General features: G+C 44.3%; 2 protein-coding genes across 13 annotated transcripts in view; one reads left to right on the top strand and one right to left on the bottom strand.

The window, feature by feature from the left end:
* Positions 1–22,382, bottom strand: part of TARDBP (TAR DNA binding protein) — a 38,765-nt gene that overhangs the window by 4,693 nt on the left and 11,690 nt on the right. Inside the window, exon 8 of one of the 12 annotated variants that reach the window (XR_014158754.1) lies at positions 14–54. The exons of the other annotated variants lie outside the window; for them this stretch is intronic. The gene's annotated coding sequence lies outside the window, so the exon portion shown is untranslated. The remainder of the gene's footprint in view (positions 1–13; positions 55–22,382) is intronic. 12 annotated transcript variants of the gene reach the window in all.
* On the top strand, positions 19–21,633 carry MASP2 (MBL associated serine protease 2). The gene is made up of 11 exons (XM_081870988.1): positions 19–228; positions 1,408–1,630; positions 2,365–2,542; positions 3,246–3,377; positions 9,831–10,027; positions 11,137–11,284; positions 12,572–12,690; positions 14,314–14,392; positions 16,927–17,064; positions 17,910–17,984; positions 20,756–21,633. The coding sequence occupies exons 1-11, from the start codon at positions 224–226 to the stop codon at positions 21,529–21,531; spliced, it is 2,070 nt and encodes a 689-aa protein (XP_081727114.1). The 5' UTR covers positions 19–223; the 3' UTR covers positions 21,532–21,633.

The raw sequence follows: 22,382 nt of genomic DNA on the forward strand, positions 1-22,382 counted from the left end.
TGCACATGCTTACTTCCAACTATCAGTCGTGTTTCATGGAAGCTACTGACCAGTCTGATGGGAAAGGAAGAGATAAAGGTTGGAGTTCAAGAGAAAGATAAATAACTGCTGAACAAACAGAAGGGTGGTTTGGTGTGTGTTTTCCCCAAAAAACAGTGCAAACATACAAGAGACAGCTGTTGATCCCAGAACACAAAAGGACATAAAGAGGGGCATTGCAAGAATGAGGTAAGTTCTATCCAAGATGTCTTTCTGAAAGGGATCTAGAACACCACTACTCGATGTAATTTTTACAGCAAAGTAGAATTGATCCTTGTAGGATCGCTGCAAAATTATGAGACAATCAGGACTTTGCAGTCTGCTCTGTGGCAAATTGAAGTATGGGTTGCATAGATTAAATTCACTCAGATTTCTTGGGCAAACCCTTAATCTGAGAATCCTGCAGAGCAGTGGTCTGTTTCTTGAAGGTAAGGGATGGTCTGTATCTCTGCTGTAAGAAGCACACTAAAAGAAGATCCAATTTTGCAGCTCAGCATGCAGTTTGCAAAACGGAACTGGTAGTTCAAATCTCTCTTTTTGTTATCATTATAAACATAGCTCATCAGAACCCACTGACCAGATGTTTACTTAAGAAATAACTGACATACTCCTTTTTTGTGAAGTATAAGCCTATTAATAGCTACCACTGGTCATGATAATTATGGTGTATGCATCTGAACACCAGATCCCAACAGTTGGGAGACAGTTGCTGTTGTGCTTAGGCCCTGCTTTGGGGGCTGATCCAGCAGTTAGGTTCTTTTAATATTCTTATTGCTCACCAAGTTGGGCCCTTCTGCTATTTCTTTTTTTTAAATCATAGTCAGAAAACAACAGAACAATGTTTCAACTGACAGAAGGGCAATATTTGGCAAAAACAATAGGTTTGATGGTAGTTGTAGTCCAACATGTTGGCTGCTCCTGGTGTAAACAGTTTTCCAAAGAAAATGCACGTGCATATTAGGAATGAGGAGCAAATCCATTTGGTTCACGTTTTAATTTTCCTATAGATTTCACAGATCTGTAAGTCGGGGCACTGCATTTTGAGCAGCCACCATGGGCGAGAGCTTAGTTCGGTTTCCATTTAAAGCAGCGCTGGTGCCCACCCCACTGCTAAAAGGCTGCCCGGGGGGGGGGCAGGGAGGGTGAGTGGGGGGTTGTTGCTGCCATTGCAAGAAAATACTGCATGGTCGTGTGCCCATGAAGGGACCCTGCAGCAGCACTATGCCTGGGAGCCTCTGAAGTCCGTTGCCAACTCTGCCTAAGTCCTGGGTGCAATTGTACGGTGTTAATAGGTCAGCCTACTTGGATGTGCATCTTAGGTTGAGTCAGCTTGACCTCACCACTCTTTCTTCATTGTCTCCCCTGCAGACTTTGCCTCTTCCTCTTCACCTTTTCCCATGGGGTGCTCAGTGACCTCGTCCAACTGGAGAAAATGTATGGAAGGATTGCATCCCCCGACTTCCCAAACATATACCCCAATGGCAAGGAGAGGACATGGAACATTACTGTGCCCCCTGGCTATGGTATCCGCCTCTACTTTACCCACTTCAATCTAGAGCTTTCCTACCAGTGCGAATATGACTATGTGAAGGTATGTGACGTCATGTGAGCATGCTTTTAACAGGTAGTGTCAGGATTACTGCCCAGGAAGCTCATTCAATTCAGACCCAAGCAAGCAACCAAAGTGATAGCCTTCACGCCTGGTTAATTTCCAAAGGACTCTTGCTTTCTCTGATCTCTTTGAGTTCTTGCAAGTTCATCCCCCTCTTTGTGTGCAGAAGGTCCCAGGTTCAATCCTAAGCAACATGTCCAGGCAGAATATACCTTGCCGTCTGTCAGTGTAGATTATACTGTGCTGTATGGTCCAATAATCTAACTCAACTTCTTCATGCAGCACGTATTTAAACTGTGGAACTCGCTCCCACAGGAAGCAGTAATGACCAACCTGTATGGCTTTAAAAGAGGATTGGACAAATTCATGGAGGTGGTCATCAATGGCTACTAGCTGTGCTGTTTATGCTCTGCCTCCATGGTCAGTGGGAGCAATGCTTCTGAATACAAGCTGCTGGAAACTACAGGAGAGTGCTCTCATGCTCAGGTCCTCCTTGGTTTCCCACAGGCATCTGGTTGGCTACTGAGAACAGGATGCTGAACTAGATGGGCCATTGGTCTGATCCAGTAGGCTCTTCTTATGTTCTTATAGTATAAGGCAGCTTCCCATTTTCCTGGGATAACCACTGGCAGGTCCACTTAAGGGCAGGCAAAAAGGCGTTATCATTGCATTTATATATAGATATGTATCTCATTCATCTCCCTGCTTTCCAGTTGCGTTCAGGAGGGAAAGTCTTGTCCACCCTGTGTGGACATCAGAGCACAGACACTGAGGAAGTCCCAGGGGACAGGACGTACCACTCCATCAACAACAACCTAGCTGTGACTTTCCGATCAGACTATTCCAATGAGAAAGAATTCACTGGCTTTGAGGCCTTTTATGCTGCTGAAGGTGAGAGGTTGGAGGTGATGTTCCTCTTCCATGCAAGCAAGGCAGAACGGGCATGTCAGTGGCAAGTGGTCGTCATAGCAGAGTGGTAGAGCACATGCACTGCATTTAGGAGGTCCCATGTTCAGTCCTCAGCACCTTCAGGAAGAACTAAAATTTTCTTCTTGAAACCCTGGAGTTTCACTGGCATCTTTAGGTAGGGCTGGAAGAGACACTCGTATGAAATCTCAGAGAGCTGCTGTGCATCAGCGTAGAAAATATTGAGCTAGACGGACCAATGGCATGACTCAGTATTCAGTACTCAGAACCAGCTTTGGGTGTTCGTATGTTTTTCTTTGCCCAGAAGAGGCCTGATTCTGCCATTACCCTATTTCCAAACAGACCTGAGACACTTTTCTCATGTGGTCTAAGACAAAAAGATACATGCACCATGTTTTCCTAGGGCTAATGCAGATCTAAACGTGCAAAAAATGTCCCAACTACGTTTTACAGAGTAGACCCATTGAAATTAAAGGCCATTAGCCATGTCAGCCCTTAGTAGGGCTAGCATTAGGTGCAGCCCTCGGTTTTTCCACCTGCGGCACCATCTCAGCCCCTGCGTCACATATGTGTCCACACCCGCTCCCATAAACCCCTCGCCAAAATGGTTGCAACTTGCTTTGGGAGAGCTACATCCAAGCTCCTGTTTCTCCTCCCTTTCCTCCAGACATTGATGAGTGTGAACAGCTCCCTGACAGCGAGCCACTTTGCGATCATCGTTGCCACAATTACCTGGGCGGCTACTACTGCAGCTGTAAAATTGGCTACCGTCTACACAAAGACAAAAGGACCTGTACAGGTGCGTCTCTTGGAAGCTGGTGAGAGCTGCTTAGGTAAAGGTAAAGGGACCCCTGACCATTAGGTCCAGTCGTGACCGACTCTGGGGTTGCGGCACTCATCTCACTTTATTGACCAAGGGAGCCGGCGTACAGCTTCCTGGTCATGTGGCCAGCATCACTAAGCCACTTCTGGAGAACCAGAGCAGCTCATGGAAACGCCGTTTACCTTCCCGCTGGAGCAGTACCTATTTATCTACTTGCACTTTGATATGCTTTTGAACTGCTAGGTTGGCAGGAGCAGGGACCGAGTAATGGGAGCTCACCCCATCACGGGGATTCGAACTGCCGACCTTCTGATCGGCAAGTCCTAGGCTCTGTGGTTTAACCCACAGCGCCACTCGCGTCCCAAGAGAGCTGCTTACAAGTGGGTTTTTAAAACAAACCTGTTTCCTTGACCAGCTTAAGTTAGATCTGTGGTTTATTTAGGTATTTGCTGATTGTTTGCATGTTTTGTTTAAAATTAAGGTGAGGAACTTTAGACCTGGGGGCTAAATATGGGCCTCTTGGCTGTTCTGTCTGGCCCTTCAGACTCTCCCTACACCTCTCACTGGCCCTGCCTTGCACAGCAAGTATATTTGCCTGGCTGTGATGTATTGTTGGATTCTGATAATGCCTCTTGCTTGACTGGATGGGCAGAGACTGGGGTGTGTGAATATGTGTATAAGCTGGCCTACTGTATTAAAGTCAAACATACAGTTGTTGCTCCACCCACTTTTGGCTCCAGCCCTGCCCACCAGGGACATGTGGCCCCTGGAGAGTTGCCTAGAAGGAAATGTGGCTCTCAGGCTGAAAAACGGTTTTCCACCCCAGTTTCAAAATTGTTATATGGTGCTCCCCAGCAAAGCTTCCAAGGCACTCCACAAAATTCAAATAAACTAACACAAATATCTCAGCATTTAGAAAGAAAATACATTAAACTACACTAAAACCCACAGGTTGATTACCGGTTTCAGTTTTGTTTTATAAATTAAGTGTCTAGGCCTTAAGACTTTAGGGATATTTGGAATACCTGAGGTCCAGGAAAAAAGCTTTGAATTGTGTCGGGAAACCAATCAGCAGCCAATAGGTTGCATTCAACGGCAGCCCTTTGTTTTAAGTCTGCAGTATGCTAGGTACAGTCTTTGATTTTTCTGCCACCCACTCAGGAAGGCTTATTATTCACCAGCTCTTTTTTCTCTTTCCTTTCTTCTCCCTCTCTCCTCCCTTCTTTATTTTCCAGCATGAAATAAATAAATTCGCTTCTTCACGGCTTAGGGAGAGATGGAGCTAGACGTGTCAACATTCCCTCCTGAACTGCCTCGTGCGCAATCATACAGAGCGCTATGCTTGATCCGTGACTAGCTTGTGTCTTCTTCCTCTTCCTCCTGCCTAGCACTGTCTCCTGCAGCAAATAAAATGGCTTTCTCTGTTTCTCCCAAGCTTTCTGCAAACCTTTCCTCTGCAGCCTCCGAAAGAACATAGGAAGTTGTAATCTATTGAGTCCATTGGTCCATAGTACGGCTTACACCAGTCTTCCTCAACCTCGGCCCTCCAGATGTTTTGAGTTCCCATCATCCCTGACCACTGGCCCTGCTAGCTAGGGATCATGGGAGTTGTAGGCCAAAAACATCTGGAGGGCTGAGGTTGAGGAAGCCTGGCTTACACTGACTGGCTGCTGTTCTCCATGGTCTCAGGCAGAGAGTCTCTCCCAAGCCTACCTGGCACTCTCTTCCAGGAGCTATGATTCAGAGGCAGACTGCCTCTAACAGTGGAGGTGGAATGTAGCCATCATGTTTAGTAGACATTGTTTGCCTAACTTTTAAAGTCCATAAGCACACTGGAATTTTTGACTGCCTACGGCACCACTTTTCTCCCCCCTTCCCCTCCCCTGGATAAGTCACCCCACAAAGAGACAAGAAGTATACAAGTACAACTTCATTTCCCCAAGAGATCTGGGTAAAAGTTGTATCCAGTAGAATCTAAGCCTTGAAAAGCACAAGGAGCCATAAAAAGGAAGTGGGAAAGGGAATCATTTTTCCAACTTCCTCTTTTGCATGCAGGTGGTCCCAAGTCCAACCTCTGGCATCTCCAGCTAAAACAGGGGTGCTGAACCTGTGGCCTTGTTGGGTTCAGCAGTTAGGGATGATGGGAGCTGTAGTCCAACAAAAGCTGGAGGGCATGAGATTCCCCTGTCCCTGTGTTAAAATGGTCAGATTAAGGGAAACACTATTCTGATGTCCTGGAGGGTCCACTGCAAGCTGGAGTAAGATAATGCTAGACTGTGTGAACAAATAGTCTGATCTAAGGAAGCTTCTGAGCAGCAGTGACACTTTTAAAAATGTAAAATGTGTTCATTTTAAAACTTTGCTCCTTTTCACAAATTGGTCTTCAGGGAAAAAGGCTGAGAATCATGTCTTTAAACAGAAACACACACACACAATAGAAAAGTAGCATGTCAAGGAGAAGCCTTTTATATGCACCAGCTATCTATATCAGGCAGATAATTTAAACATGGAAGTTCTCCCTGCCTGCAATGAAATGGCAAAAGCCATGCACGTCACCCACCCACTCCCACTTTGCTTCCACTCTTCAAACTCGCAGCAAATTCCCAGTTACTCAATAATGTAATTCACAGCCGACTGTTAATTTTGGACCTAATGATCCAGCCATCACGAGTTCACCAGTTGAGGCAGGCTCCTTCCTCAGAGTTCAAGTCTCTCGTGGGCAGTATAGTGTTACTCTAATAAAAATATAGCCCTAAGTGTAATTGAACACTCTCCCGGCGCCCCTAAAGCCCAGCTAGAGTTTACAGCCGAGGACGGCGTGAAAAATTGTCCCATTCCTCTTGCGCAAGCCATTTTTTCTTTTTTCTTTTTTTTAAAAAACTGCTTTATAGATTTTTCTTGCCTGCAGATCTGTGAAATAAAAATACAGCCCATAATAAAGGCAGCTCCCTGTGGCCATATCCAAAGAGCTATAAAACACAGGAGTCAGTTCAAGCCGTTCCATTATCGTGACCACAAGAAGCTGTCTGTTCTCACTGTGTAACAGCCGGGGAGAGCTGGTCCCACTTTGTCCCATCAATTGTGACAAGGAGTGCTCTACAGAGCACGGCAGCATGAGCATCACAGGCACATATCGGGGAATGCTGTGACACCACTTGTGCCAACTGGGTAGCATATGTGATGTCCCTGCCTCATTAGTGCCGGTTCAAGAATGACTGTGATGGAACAGGCATGTATTGCACAATTGCTACAAACTATGATGGCTATGTTCTAAACGCCACTGTCAGAGGTAGAATAGCCTCTGAATACCAATGGTGGGAATCCCAAGTGGTGAGAGCTGATGTTGAACTCAGGACCTGCTTGCAGGCTTCAGGGCTCTACTTATCAGTATTGTCTACACTGACTGACCAGTGGCTCTTTAAGGTCTGGCTGGAGAGACTTTCAACCCTACCTGAAGATGCTAGGCATTGAACCTAAGGCCCCTGGAAAGTTGCTCAGAACAGAATGTGGCCCTCAGGGTGAAAAAAAAAGATTCCCAAACACTGCACTAAATCCTCTTGTGATGTTGGCAGGATATTTGAAAGTCACAGTAAAGAAAGAACTGCCTGACTGTCGACTGTCAGAAAGTCAGAGACAAAACAGAAGCTAACACCAGCATTTAAAATGTGGTTGCGTAAAGCTTGTTGAAATGGCACAAGTTGCAGAATACATTCAGTTACGCAACAGCAGGAGGGGAATCGCAGAAAGTTTGAAGGACTATTGGGTCTTATTTACAAACGCTATGATGAATAGATATGGATTAGATATCAACTGCTACAATTCACTGAAACTAATTTAAAGCAGTATTAATGAGTTGTTATGAAGGCCAGTGTTTGCACTTAAATATTTCAGTGCGTATCTGAATTGTGCCAAGTTGTTGGAGGAGCTAGCTACACCCCTGCCGACAAGAAAATAAAACTTTTTCTTTCCAAGGTTATATGCGGTCAAGGGGGAAAGAAGCAAAATAGAGGGAGTGGGGGAGAAGAGGCTTAGTACTTGAATGCCTTTCTGATTTTGAGTCATCTCGAGCTGCACCACTGCGAAGGCAGAAAATATTCCTGGCCTATGTCTGTCAACCCCTTGCTCCATCCTCCTCCATAAATCAGCAAGGAAGTTGCTGCAGTTCAGATTCAGAACCTGCAGCTGCCTGGCCCTAGCCAAGTACCAGGCGCTGTCAACAAGCAAGAGTTCCTTCAGGCACTCGGTAACCGATCAATCCTGCCTGCTGTGTCCAGCGGGAGATGCCATGACTCCGAGCATGCCAGTCAGAGTTACAGCTGGATTTTGCAGAGCAAGGATGATTTCCACTCCTACACACGCCTGGCGACCAAGAGAGCCGCTGAGGGGTGGGTTGTATTTTTGAAAGCATCGGGAAGGAAACAGGGAGGGCAGCTGCCATCAGAATTGCACATGTAAACCAGAGTTGGGGAACCTTTGGTCTTCCAAATGTGGCTGGACTCCAACTCCCATCAACACCCCCCCACCTGCCCACCCGCCAGCATGGCCAATGGATCAGAGATGATGCAAGTTGTAGTCAGACCAAAGATTCCCCACCCCTGATGTAAAGAGAAGGCTTTAGGGACTGCATTATAGAGTAAGATCACTGGTCTCTCTCAGTGCTGTCTACACTGAATGGCAATGGCACTGTGGAGTTTCAGACAGGGGCTCTCTCTCTACCTGGAGATGCCAGGGATTGAAACTGGGGCCTTCTGCAGCCAGAGCAGGTGCTCTGCTACTGAGCTACAACCCTTCCCCTTTAAACAAATGGAAGGCCGATTCAAAGATGACAGTCACGTAGGTAGCAGGGTTTGCAGCTATCGGTGCTGGTTGCTGGTGCCCAGCTGGAAAAGGTGTACCAGAGGTCAATTAAATTGGTCAAGGCATTAAAGCACCTTCCCTGCATGGAGATGCTAAAAGCATATGGAACATTTTAGTTCAGGGAAACTTTGAGCAAAGCTGGATAGCCAAGGTCCACCACTGTTGGAGCTGATGGTGTAGCTCACAACTCCCACCTGGCAGTCGTGCTCCAAGCCAGTTGGAAGGCACCAGTTTGGCAGAGGCTACTGTGTTTTTAGAATTATGAAACTTTTTTCCTCCCCTCCCATTTTCAGATTTGAATTGGGGTGCGCTCAAGCAACTGATGGGCAATAAACTGGGCGTAGGGAAAGTGACATCCTTCGCACAACTTATGGAACTCGCCACCAAAAGATGTTGCAGAAATGGCCATTGATTAAATTGATTTTTTAAAAAGGTTTAAGTAAGAACTAATTGAAACCCCATTGAGATGCAGTATATTCTTACCCTGTGCGAGGGCCAAATGGAGGAGTACTGCTTGATATGCCACACAGCACAGCTATCTCAGCAAACACTTAGTTATCTTATTGCTACTGACTGTTTGGCATTGGGGGTTTTATGTATTTGTTGTAGGTTTTGTTGGGGGGTAGGAAAATAGGGAGAGACTAAATTTTAATTAGGGAGAGGGTCCCTAGCTCAGTGATAAAAGGATCTGCTTTCTATGCAGGAGGTCCCAAATTCAATCTGCAGCATTGGCAATTAAAAAGATCAGCAAATAGATCATGGGAAAGACTTTTCTGCCTGAGACCCTGGAGAATCACTGCCAGTCAGAGCTGACAATACTGAGTGAGATTATCTAGTCACCATTATTAAAGAATTTATGAATAATCATTTACATGCACCTCAAGGTGATTTCCAAATATACCATAAAAACAGATGAAATTGTTTGAAAAGCAGTACAAGAACAACTAGATTTCAGAAATTCATCAGTCCTGCTATAATACTGAGCCCTAGCCAAATTCTTCAGAATTGAATGAACAAGTACATAGCTTTCTCCTCCCCTTTTCCTTACATCGGACAACTATTTGCTTATTGTGGGGTCTTCAGATGTTGTTAGACTACAGCTCTCATTAACCCCAGTCAGCATGGCCAATACTTAGGGATTTATTATTATTTACTGCCTTTCATCATAAAATAGCAAGGTGGCTTACCAAATGAAATCAAAACAATGTAACAATCATATATTTTTAAAAAGGAATACCACATATCCAGGAACTCCCCAAAGAACTAGCACTAAAAATCAGTGCTTGGGCATCCTGTCAAGAGTAAGAGACAATGAGAGATGTAGTCTGATAAAATCTGGTGGGCGTTAAGATTCCTTGTGTTCAAAACACATTCGGAATCCTTGAAAAATTTGTACAAATGCATTTGAACTGATGGAAGACACCATGAGGGATGTGCAGGCAACAGAAAAGTAGGGTAAAAATAGCCTTATTACCGTAACAAACTGCTCTTTTGACAAATAACTTTATAAATGCATTTGCTCTTCTGAGAAGAATTTGGGATTTATTTATTTTCTCTCTCTCCACTTTTCAGCCAATTGCGTAGATAAGGTGCTGACTGCAAGATCTGGAGAGATTTCCAGTCCACGTTATCCCAACCCATATCCCAAACTCTCCCAGTGCAATTATGGGATCCAGGTGGAAGATGGATACATGGTCGTCTTGGAATTTGTGGGAAGCTTTGATGTAGAGACCCACCCAGAAGTGGAATGCCCCTATGACATCCTTAAGGTCAGTTGGACCTGCTCACCAGGTCTTCTACTACTAAAGAAACTTGTTTTCTGTACAGTCGGCACCAGTTAAGTTGTATCCAACGCTAGTAGTCCTATTCAGAACAGGCCCAATTAAATTAATAGGCATGGCTAACTTGGGCCCAATCAGTTTCAATGGGTCTACTCTGAGTAGGACTTGGCTGGCTACAATCCTACACCAATGAAGAGCTGAGGACACTGCAATGCCCCAATGCATGGCAGCAAATTGCAGTTACTTCTGGGGGCACCTAACTGGGATGCTTGAACTGTTATCAGTTTTCACATCCGTCTCCCATTACAAAGAATTCAGATACTCTTAGATCCACACTAAATCCCCATCCAAATAAAATAAAATAGAATCACATGTACTGAGAATGTTGAAATCGGTTGCATGTATTTATGAACCAGGTAGCTACAAAATTGACTTGGGGTAGATGGCTAAACTGGTGCATCCAGCCCAATATCTACTCTAGCTGGTAGTGGCTCTCTAGGGTAGCAGCCCCCAGGCATTCCCCTCTTTGAAGCCCAAGTCATGTCTACCATAAAGTATACCCTGGACCCCCTAAGCTAGTCTGCTGTCCCCTCAGGGTGGGAGTGGGGATACTGTCCCACTGCCAGTGTTTCAATATTTGGGTGCCAAACCGGGAAGCTTCTATATTTGGAACCAGTAGCCCTCATCCCCGGAGTTGCTCAGGAACTTTAACAAGCTAAAAGAAAAAAACACAATAAAATCACTGCAGGTTTGAAGGGCTCAGTCTGCCACCTTGATTCAAAACAGGCATCCAATTTTATCCAAAGTAAAACCCTGCTCATTAATCTCAGGAACCATCATTCAAAACTTGGTTACAGTATCTTAAGAGGTGCCCAAATGCATAGCGAACAAGCCATTTTCCAAAATAAACAGTAGATGGAAACGGGGGGAGGAGGGATACTGCCCTTTGCCTCAAGCAGCAAAGTGCTACTGGTCACCCCTGGTTACCTGACAACAGCTGTTGGCCTCTTGAGGCAAGCAACTTAAGAGCCGAACAGCTGATACTCGATCAGCCCGTGATAGAAGAAAGGTTGGGATGTTTCCCTTCACTGTTTCAGATCAAAACACCCAAGCAAGAATTTGGCCCGTTCTGTGGGGACACCCTCCCTATGAAAATTGAAACCCGTAGCAACACCGTCAACATCCAGTTCACCACAGACCTCTCTGGAAACCACACAGGATGGAAAATCAGATATACCACAACAGGTAAGATTATCCCTTTTAACCAAAGAGCAGACAGCAGTGAAGTTCTGCTGGGTACACATATCATTTCCTGGCTCCTAGGGAGACCTGGGAATGGTAGCTCTGTGAGGGGGCCGAGTTATGGTCCTCCAGCTCTGGGGCACAAGGATGCCAAACTGCAGGAAGCCACAGGATCCTGAGGAAGCTGCTTCTTATTAGCTGTTGGTCAACTGGTTCAGTACTGTCTACTGTTGTGACAGGTAAGGCATGAGGTAGGGATACCAGCAGTAAGTGTCAATGACAGGCAGAGCCACCTGCTGACTAGCTGTACGTAAGGAGGAAGGCAGGTGTGGGCTGACTGAGAGCAGACCCAGGCTGTTGAGGCTGGGCCCCAATTCCCCTAATAGATCAGCTTCCACCTTCTACTACTCTATCTGTTATCAGCCCTCCAGGCTCTCAGGCAGGAGATTTCTTTCCCCATCATGGATGTTTTAAGAAATAATGCCAGCTGGAGACTTGTCCCATGTCTGCACCTTCTAAGGATGCTCATTTTCCTCCCTAGTTCTTTAACTATCAACTGGTATAGGACCTAAAGAAGTTGTCCTATATCCAGTGTTATTTTTCTATAAAAGAGGTGCCGGAACTCACTATCAATGCCTTCCTTGTTCTCTTAAAATGGCAATGGCACCCATCTGAGAGTTGCCAGAACCCACCTAAGACGTGCCGGAACTGAGTTCCCCCAGGTTCTGGCTTAAAAAAACCCTGCTTATACCCAAAGTTTATCAAGATTAGTAATGACTACATTGGGTGGCAATAGTTCTCCAGGGCATGCCCAGGAATGAACCTGGAACCTTCTGAATGCAAAGCATGTGTTACATAACTGAGCTAGGTCCTTCCCTATACAGGCCAAAGTCCATCTAGCTCACTGTTGTCTAATCTGAGTAGTGGGCAAGCTCCAGCAGGGCTCTTATTATTTATATATGCTCCTGCATTTCTTGAATTACAGCTCCCATCATCTCTGACTATTGAGTCATGTTGGTGTGGTTGATGGAGCCCAACAACAGCTCAAGGGCCACAGGGGAGCCGCAATCCAGAGCTAGATGGACTAATGCTCTTCTAAGGCACCTTCCTATTCACAACACAAGCAACTGCAGAAGGAACAAATTAGCCATCATTTCAACTGTGGGATTAAGCAGGATGTAGTGTGAGAGCACCACCTCCCCCACATATTAGTATGGACGCAAGATTTGAATCTGCTTTGTCAGGAAATGGCAATGAGGTGTTTTGTTGTTGTTGTTCAACTTTCTGCAGCACTGCCATGCCCCAACCCTGAAGCGCCACCCAATGGCCACATCTATCCAGTGCAAGAAAAATATATTATGAAAGAGTCCTACAATCTCTCCTGCGATATCGGCTACGTACTCTTGGAAGTAGGTAAAACCATCCCTTGCAGGGCACACAAGTGCATATGGGTATACTATTTAACTAAGGAACCAAAGCAGTTTTATGTTCTCACAGCAAATATGACTTTCCGAGTGCCATGGCCGAAACAACTTGAGGGAACGCCAGCCTTGGGAGAGAGAGGGGGAGAATAACTTAGTGGGCAGCTGGGGGTGGAAAATCAGGGGGTATGGAATGGAGTATCCTGGAAGAGAGCATGGCTGGCTAGATAGCATATCTGCACCTAAGACTGAGGCATAAAGGCTTGAACTGGCTGCACGTTATTAGGCAAGGTTCAGGTTTCTTGCACTAATTTGCAAGGCCCTTAGCAACTTAGATCCAGGATACCTCAAGGACTGCCTGATCTCTTATATCCCTCCTGGATCACAGATATTTCGGGTAAATCGCTGTTAGCTGGTCTCGCTGTGGCTCCAGGGCCGTATCTAGAGGGTGGCAAGGTGGGGCCCCACCACGGGCACAGGCGGGGGGGGCACAAAATCAGCTAAAAATATGTCCATTAATATGTCTATAAAAAAATATTGATTATTGCCTCATAAAAAAAGGTTTTAAAAAGAGGGTGGATTGAAGGGGGGGTTGGAGGAGAGGTGGAAAGAAGAGCTAATTTGTCAGTGGCTAGGGGGCACAATCTGGACAGTGGCGCAAGATCACCTAGCTACGGCTCTGTGTGGCTCAGAGGTAACTATCGGAAGTCACACATTTAGTATTGTGGGCCCAAACCTATGCAACTCCCACTGTGGCTGAGTTTAGACTGGCTCTCCCCTGCTGAACATAAGGCACTTGACAAACCCCCTCTAAGTTTTTGTCATATTGATCCAACCAAAGCATATTTAGAGTAGACCCATTGGTTCTAATCAGTGCTTTCGGGGGGTATACAGGGGTATGCATACCCCTAAACATTTTGTGAATCTAAGTTTGGCCTCATTGAGGGGCAGTATTTCAATGAGTAGGAAAATGAGAGTACCCCTAAACATTTTTTGGGGGGACCACTGGTTCTAATAGGTCTACTCTGCATTAGGGATGGGCAAATATTTTGTTTCTTGTTTTTTCAGTCTTAAGTTTCATTTTCCTCACTACCATATCAGTTTGTGATTAAAGGCCATTGGAATATTCACCAGCATTTAAGTGTGAATTTCCCAATACACATTTTTTTTATATGCAATTAAACCTAATGTGCATTTTGAAAAGCTATTTTCCTAATGCAATGTGTTCCTTTGCATTATTTTTTGTAATTTATTTATAAGCACACATTACATTAGTCTATGCATTTTACTTGGCTGGAGAATTACATTCCATAATTCAGAGAAGTGCAGATTTTAAAGGAGAGCCATGTTTCAGTTCACATATTATTTCAGAAAGTGAGACTCAAGTAAGTCTGCCATTAAATGAAAAGTGAATCAAAATTCTCTCTGAACCCTATCTTGGACATAACTAACACTGAATATCACCCATTATTGAAAACTAACGGCAAACACGTTCTCGCAGGCTGAACTAGACATATTTCCCCACCGGGGAAAATCCATTTGGGCTGTCAAAGCTATGATTGTTTTCAAGAAAATAAATAGGATTTCTGTTTTCCTCTTTCCCTCCCACAGAATGAGATGATTGTGGAATCTTTCATGGCGATATGTCAAAAGGACGGCTCCTGGAACAAGCCAATGGCTCAGTGCATCAGTAAGTCAATGCGAAGGAGTGGGTGGAGGGAGGTCTTTGGATTTGTAATATTCAGATGGATTACTGGTTTAATTATTTCTTGTGGGAATCTATATTGTGTTTGGCAGAATGAAGCAGTCTTGCACACAAAAAGCATAGGAGGCAGAGCATGCTTGAATCAGAGCATAATAAAATTTGTTTTAATTGGAATATTCTCAGTGGGAGTACAGATCAACAGGCACCCAAAATTCAGCTGCAGAGTTGCTATCAGGGTTTTAAAAGTTTCCATCATTTTCTTCTGGCAGGGCTCCTACGCTTTTAATGGAAAAACCTGGATTTTTCCACTTGTTTTTCTTCTTTGATTTTAATATCCAAAAGCCACCTTGGAGATGGGAAAAAGTAGGAAGCTGTAAACTTAGTTATTTTATTGACAATATTTATAGGCTGCGCAGGAACAAGAGTTCTCATTGCAGCTCCAAAATGTTTTATATTTTAAACTTTACATAGGCTTGCCATGTCAGGAAAATTCCTGACAAGTCCTGTTTTGGGGTGTAAAAATGGCATCGGGGGCAATTTTGCCGAATCAGCAACATGATGGAAAAAGCAGCAGAAACAGCTCAAAAAGTTTAAAATCACCATTTTTGGGTTAGGTTTCAAAAAAAAAAAAAAAAAAGCCTCAAATTTGTGGGTGGCAGGAATTTTACTTTTTGAAATATGGCAACTCTATTTTGTGGACTGCAGCCTTCACAATGAATAAATCCAAAGCTTTGGGGTCTTTATAATATATCTGCTGATTCTCCTTTGAATTTGGATTCTACTGGTTCAGTTGTTCTTTAAAGGCAGGGCTCTGGGGTAGATATCAAGGGCACAATTCAGCAAAATGAGCAGGAGTGAACAGAGGTCTCTTGAATTGCCATCCAGAGCATGATCAACAAGGAGAATTGAGGCAAACAGGCCCCACCACTATCACCTGGGTCAACATGGGCACACTAAGAACCACCAAGGCTGACACTGATTGCCATATATTTCCCCCAAAAAAATGTTTTATAGTTGGGGCAGCTCACTGGGCATGTGTATGGATGAGTATAGATTGTTTTTATTACTTTAAAATATGTTTTAGCCCTCCCATCAACAAAATGGTTGTTTATTCAAAAGTCGAATGTGATTAGCATGAGAGCAGCAGAAGCCAGCTCCTCCATTTTATTCCTGTAGTCATGATGGTGCTCACTGGAGCATGTTTAAACTACACATGCTCAGTGTTTCATTAGGTTTGGAAAACTTTTTTAAAAAATCAAACTCATAATCAGAAACGTAGTTCTTGTTGCAAAGCAAGAAATGGCAGTGAAGGGGAGAAATGTTAAGTGTGTGCTTCACGACATGGCCCTTCAACAAAGAGTCTTGTAAGATCATTGGGCAGTAAGCAATGAAGGAGTTCCATTAGTTAACGGTTAACAGAACCATATAGGGATGCGGATGGCGCTGTGGGTTAAACCACAGAGCCTAGGACTTGCTGATCAGAAGGTCGGTTGGAATCCCCGCGACGGGGTGAGCTCCCGTTGCTTGGTCCCTGCTCCTGCCAACCTAGTAGTTCAAAAGTACGTCAAAGTGAAAGTAGATAAATAGGTACCGCTCTGGCGGGAAGGCAAACGGCGTTTCCGTGCGCTGCTCTGGTTTGCCACATGACCTGGAAGCTGTACGCCAGCTCCCTCGGCCAATAAAGCGAGATGAGCGCCGCAACCCCAGAGTCGGCCACGACTGGACCTAATGATCAGAGGTCCCTTTACCTTTAACAGAACTATGATGTTAGGTAACTTTAGATGATGGACTCTAGGGGTAGTATCTATCTGTACCATTTTCTTCAGCAGACTTTTAATCTATTTAACTTGGATGTGCAGCCTACAGTGATGTAGCTCACACTGCAGAGAACAGTCTGCAATGGTAAAGGATGTGCTTGCGATAATACAATGGTCCCACAAGCGATGCTCGCTCCCACATGCTGACCCCCTACTTTCCACAGGTCTACTTTTAAATTCAAAGGCTGACCTGATAACATGGTAAGCCCATCTGTGAACCCACCGCAAGTACAGGAAGTGAAAGCCCACATAAAATGTGTGTGCAAAATAGCATTTTCACTAGCACCAGTTCATACTGTACTGGTAAGATACAGGTCGAGTTAAGAACATAGGAAGCCACCCAATAGTACTTGTTTATCCATGTAGCTGAAGATTCAAGCAAGGATATTTTTTGTCAACTCCTGTCTGATTCTTTGCACTAGGACAGCTTGTCTCAATATAGCATCCTCCAGAGGTTCTGAACTACAATTCCCATCAGCCCTGAGGCGCACAATATGGGAGCTGTAGTCCAAAACATCCATAAGGTAGCTAAGATGCAGAAGGTTGTTCCAGATACCAGGGACTGAATATAGCACTTTCTACATACAAAACAGGTAACCTGTTACTGAAAGCTTTGGTTCTTTTCCAGTCTAGCTAGTCCTAGGTTTCCCTCACCCAGTCTTACAAAGCATTTTAAAACTGTTGTTGCTCCATTCTTTTCAGTTGTTGACTGTGGTCCAGCCGAGGACACAGCAAACGGTGCACTTGTGTACGTCACAGGGCCTGATAGAACTACATACCAGACTGAGATCAAATACAAATGCGAGAGCCCCTACTATGCTCTGAAAGCCGGACATTCTGGTAAGAGAAATGAGTTTAAGGGAGCATGGGCTTGATACACACATCTTTAAATGTAAACCCCATTGTCCCAAATGGGACAATCGCACTAGGACCTACTTTGCAGTATTCTTTTTTAGCCAGCCATGACCTCTTTCAGGATACTCCGTTCTATCTCCCCCTGCAGTCAGCCAGCATTCCATAGCCACTGAGCCTTCTTCGTTGGGCTGTTTTACGGTGCTTCTCCATTTAGAGGTTTCTCCCCGGCTTCCAAAATGTTCTGCCTACTTCTCCAAACGTTTAGTCCTAACAAGCCTGCAGCTAGCTCCTTTCTTGGGCTTGTATGGTGTCATTTTGGCTACCAGTGAATCAACACTTGAGGGCAGAGTTCTCTATTGGCCTTTTATGATATCGCATCAGTGTTTAGTCATGCCTCTTGACTGAAAAGCAAAGGGCCATAAATGTATCTGTAATGGGCTCAACAGTGGTTGACATTTGCATGCATATCCTCCACCCAGCAAGTGGTTGTGCTGCTGTGATGTCACAGCATGTTCACACACATAATCCAGAGTCACTGCAGCATACCCGAGTATTCCTCAACCAAGCAACTCATGATTATCCAGCCGAGACACCTCACGGGGTTTAGGGGAGATAAAAATGCAAAACTGGTAGGAAATAGATTTACATACTTAGGAACAGCAAAAAGTCTGAAAGAGCTGGATTTTTCAGCGATTTGAAGCCAGCTGTATATTGGGGGCACATTTAACAACATTTACATACCTCTGGATTGTAGTAAAACCTCCAAGCAGTTTTATTGTAGAGTGCTTTGCTCTGTGCAGACATATAAACTGCTTAACTTTTTAATGTAGGCAGGTACCTGTGCGCCCCTGATGGCTACTGGAGAGATTCCATGGGAAACAAAGCACCTCCTATATGTGAGCCAGGTAATGTATGAAACCACAGGTTCCCCACTCCTGCCATACATAGCCAGGCGACACTTCACAAGATAAATGGCCTGGAAACAACTTGTTTTCTCCCCCTCTCCAAATTCACTTCAGAAGTTGAAATATTTTTGACTGATGTTGAATGTATGAAGTACTGTATCCCATTTTGTCACCCTCACTCCCACCTCAGTTTTGACCAGGAATGGAGAACCTGTGGTTCTCTTCAGCACCACCCACCATAGCCAACAGCCAGGGACAGTGGAAGTTACAGCAGCTAGAGGACCTCAGGTTCCCCATTCCCGACTTTTGTCTTCACAGACTTTAAAATGGTGCAAAGCAGCCTTTATACCTTATCCTACCCATCAGCCCCCTTTCTCTTAACTCATCCAGAGCTAGAGGTCCAACATCTGGAGGGCTGCATCTTCCCCATTCCTGACCAAAGACAATGCCATGTCCCAAAAGAGAAAGTTACAGCCATTGAGTTAGAGGGAGATGTTGCAGGCCATCTAGCCCAACTTCTGCTCACTGCAGAAAATCAAAAGGTACAGCATCTTTAACAGATGGCTGCCTGGCCTCTATATGAAAGACTTCCAGCAAGGAAGAACCCACACCCCTCCAGGGAATTTGTTCCATTTTTAAATTGCTTCCACCATCAAGAGCAGTTGCTTAATGTTCACTTAAACTCTACCCTCCAGTATAACATAAAACCATTAGATCTAGCCTTGCCCCCAGGGTAACCAAGAACAAATCCCCTCTTCTATACAACCCTTCAAGGTATCTGAAGAAAGCTATCATGTTCCACTCAGGTGGAATCTAGACCATATAAAAAACACGGAAAATGCTTTTTAAAAAAAGTTTTGAAAAATATATTGAATTTGCCATAGCTCGCCATCACCATCTAGTGTCACATTTGTATAATGCACTTTACAACACACTTAAAACATTGTATTTGCAGCTGTATAGCTGCCTCCATAGCCTTCTGTTGTTCAGGCTAAAAAGTATCCAATTACCAAACAGTTCTAGGTAATACAATTTTTCCCCTGCAAAAAGGAAGGGAGAATGGCCTATCTTAAATTGTTTGTGTGGTGTGCCACCTTTCATTTCAAAGCAATGGCAAAGAGATCTACAACAAAATGAGTAGCATATATCAAAAACATAATGAAAAAGTCTTCACCAAAACTGCAGTAAAACCCCCATTGCAATCAGTTAAAGTAAGTAGCCAAAAATGCCAGGAACTGGCATTAACACCATAAGGATGTTACTACCAACAGGAACACACAAAAATCAGTATCTCCCTTATCTCCAAAAGATTATTCTACAAAGTAGATGCCACAATGGAATTAGCCATTTATTCTCCATACTATGGTGGTACCTCTGGTTATGAACGCTTCAGGTTATGAGCTTTGCTAACCTGGAAGTAGCTGCTCCTGGTTTCGAACTTTGCCCCAGGATGCAAACGGAAATCACGCGCAACAGCGGGAGGCCCCATTAGTGAAACTGCACCTCATGATAAGAAATTTCAGCTTAAGAACGGAGTTCCGGAACGAATTAAGTTTGTAACCAGAGGTACCACTGTACTGTAAAATTGACAGCTTGAGGCTGGGTTTTTTTGTTTTCAGGCATACTTCATCTTTCAAATGAGATCAACCTTCCACAACCTGCTGCCCTCCAGATGTTTTGCACTACAGTTCCCATCAGCCCCAGTCAATCTGGACAAGGGTCAGGGATTGTGGGAGTTGTAAATTCAAAATGGAAACGTGGGATGATCATGAAGTGTTCTTCTGGTCAGCAGGGAGAGCAGAACATGCAAGAAATGATTAAAACCTCTTCTAAAAGGCAGAGTCAACAACACAAAAGAGTGTTTACTGAGAAGAGGAAACCTATTCCCCAGTCCCATCTTGGCCATAGCTTTGAGGAGAAAACCTCCATACACTAACTAGAACAAACACAAATTAAAAGCAGAACAGAAACAAAAATGAAAGTCAGAAGGGCCACAGAGGAAAAATGCCAGGACCCTAAATAAAGAGGAACTGTGTAAATTTGAGCATATAAGGCAATTTACATCACATCTACACACCAGGTTTAGCTCATTTCTATATATTCCAGACGACTGACTTCTTTGCCTACAGAGGCTACGAGATTCAAGCCCCAACATATCCAAGTAGATATGAGAAACCTCCTGACAGAAACCCTGGACTCACTATCAGACAATGAAAGTCTATACTAGACACCAGATGTAGGGGAACTGTTTCAGGCTAATGACCATGTACTCTCATTTTGACCCCTGGCCTTGACATTCCTCATCCCTGCTCCAGGCAATATTGAGTTAAACGAACCAAACGTCCAGCTGTGCACCAGGCATGCATATTATTCCTATGAAAATACCCCCAACCCACACATGATGCAACCCTCCCACAATTGTGTTGAACACAGGTGGGAAACACAGGTAGGGTACTCCAACTCAGAAGCTCCTAACATAGGGTAAACTACCCTATTAAGAAATTGGCCTGACATGCCAGCTTTTTCTGGGCAGAGAATTTGAAAAGGACAGAGTACAGGCTGCCCCTCACCCACCCAAGCCACTCCCCTCTTTGGATCAGGCTACCATTCTACAGCTGTTCTCACTTAAAATTCAGGACTTCTTTCAGAAACATTCATTTTGAACTATAAGCAATATTCATGACAGTTCAAAGTCTTGCTTCTCTAATGGAACCCTAACACTATTTGTTTTCTCTCTCTCTCTCCACGCTCCCCCCCGCCCCCCCCCCAAGTTTGTGGAATCCAAACTTCAAATACTCTGAAGCGCATTTTTGGTGGAAAAAAGGCACTGCCTGGCCAGTTCCCTTGGCAAGTTCTGATCACTAATGGACAAGGAGCAACTGGGGGTGGAGCTCTTTTGTACGATAACTGGATCTTAACAGCTGCCCACGTCCTCCCAGAAGCAGACGCTTCGTCCTTGACACTGAAATTGGGACTTCTAAGAAAGCGAAGCACTCACTACCACCAGGCCTGGGCAGAATCTGTTTTTGTGCATGAAGGGTTTACCAACGATGGCATCAATTTTAACAATGATATTGCTTTGATCAAACTGAAGAACAAAGTCCCCATTAATGCAAACATCACTCCCATTTGCTTGCCAGGACAAAGCAGCAGGTTCCACGTAAACACAACCAACACTGGTGTAGTAGCTGGGTGGGGGAGAACAGAGAAAAGGATGCAGTCACACAGCCTGATGTACACTGAGCTAGATGTGGTTGATCCAGAGAAGTGTAAAGCTGCTTATGCAAACCAGACTTTGGAGGGGAAGCAACTAGTGTTGACAGAAAACATGTTCTGTGCTGGATATGAACAAGGAGGAAGAGATTCCTGTAGCGGCGATAGTGGTGGGTCACTGGTGTTTTTTGATGCCGAAACAAAGAGGTGGTTTGCAGGCGGCATTGTGTCCTGGGGTCCTCCAGAGTGTGGTTCTGCAGAGCTGTATGGTGTATACACTAAAGTGATCAACTACATTTCCTGGATTGAAGACATCATTTCCCAAAATTCTTGATTATTATTTTTTACCATTTCATTTGTATCACATTACGAAGAAAAGAAAAGCTTTACACAGAATTACAATTACGCAAGAAATAAAAAAAATATAGTACATTAACTGGGACTTCAATTTTAGGTAAATATGCCGAAGATCAAGCAGTAAATGCTTCCAGGTTATTCAATGTAAAGCAGAACCCTGTGCATGTTTACTCAAAATCATATGCTACTGAGGGAATTCAGTGTTGTGAGCTACCGAAGCAGGGAAGGCAGCATGTTTTCAAAGAAAATGAAGCACACTCCATGTAAAATTAGGTATCATTCCACATGCCTCTCGTGTGCTTGTTCTACTTTTGGGGAATAGGAGGGAGCTGGTTCCCCCCCCCCCAACAGCTGGACCTTTAAAGTTGTTGTTTTTTTCCTACTCCCCTGGAGCAAGTGCCATACAACAGTTTCATAAGTTCAATGCAACATGTTTCTTCTTCCAAATTTAAATGTTAATAAAAAAAACAAATGTGTGCACTCTATTGCTCTCCTCAGCAGAGGTACATCAGGATTTCTGTTCCTTCTGGGGGTACACGAGTGGGTCTTAATGACCATCTGAAAAGTTTCCTATTAATGATCCTCAACAAAGAGTTATAAGAGATGTAATATGTTGATCATCACAACCAGATGGTTCATAGAGGTGGTAAAAAATCCAGTCCCTAAAGTCACTTAGTATCTCTTAGTGACATGCTTCAAGATTCTAAGCTGTTGCTTTTTTACCACTTCCATTGCCACCGACAATATTACCTTCTACAAATTCCTCCACTCACTGGCCAAACTGCAGGCATTGGTCCTAATGGTATTAAACTTCCTTCCGGAACAGAT

Source organism: Podarcis erhardii, assembly GCF_964252035.2.
Source record: "Podarcis erhardii genome assembly, chromosome: 7".
Taxonomy (NCBI): domain Eukaryota; kingdom Metazoa; phylum Chordata; class Lepidosauria; order Squamata; family Lacertidae; genus Podarcis; species Podarcis erhardii.

Coding starts and splice junctions, on each gene's coding strand:
- MASP2 (XM_081870988.1), top strand. Junction 1,631..2,364: donor GCGAATATGACTATGTGAAG/GTATGTGACGTC, acceptor CCTGCTTTCCAG/TTGCGTTCAGGAGGGAAAGT. Junction 12,691..14,313: donor TCGGCTACGTACTCTTGGAA/GTAGGTAAAACC, acceptor TCCCTCCCACAG/AATGAGATGATTGTGGAATC.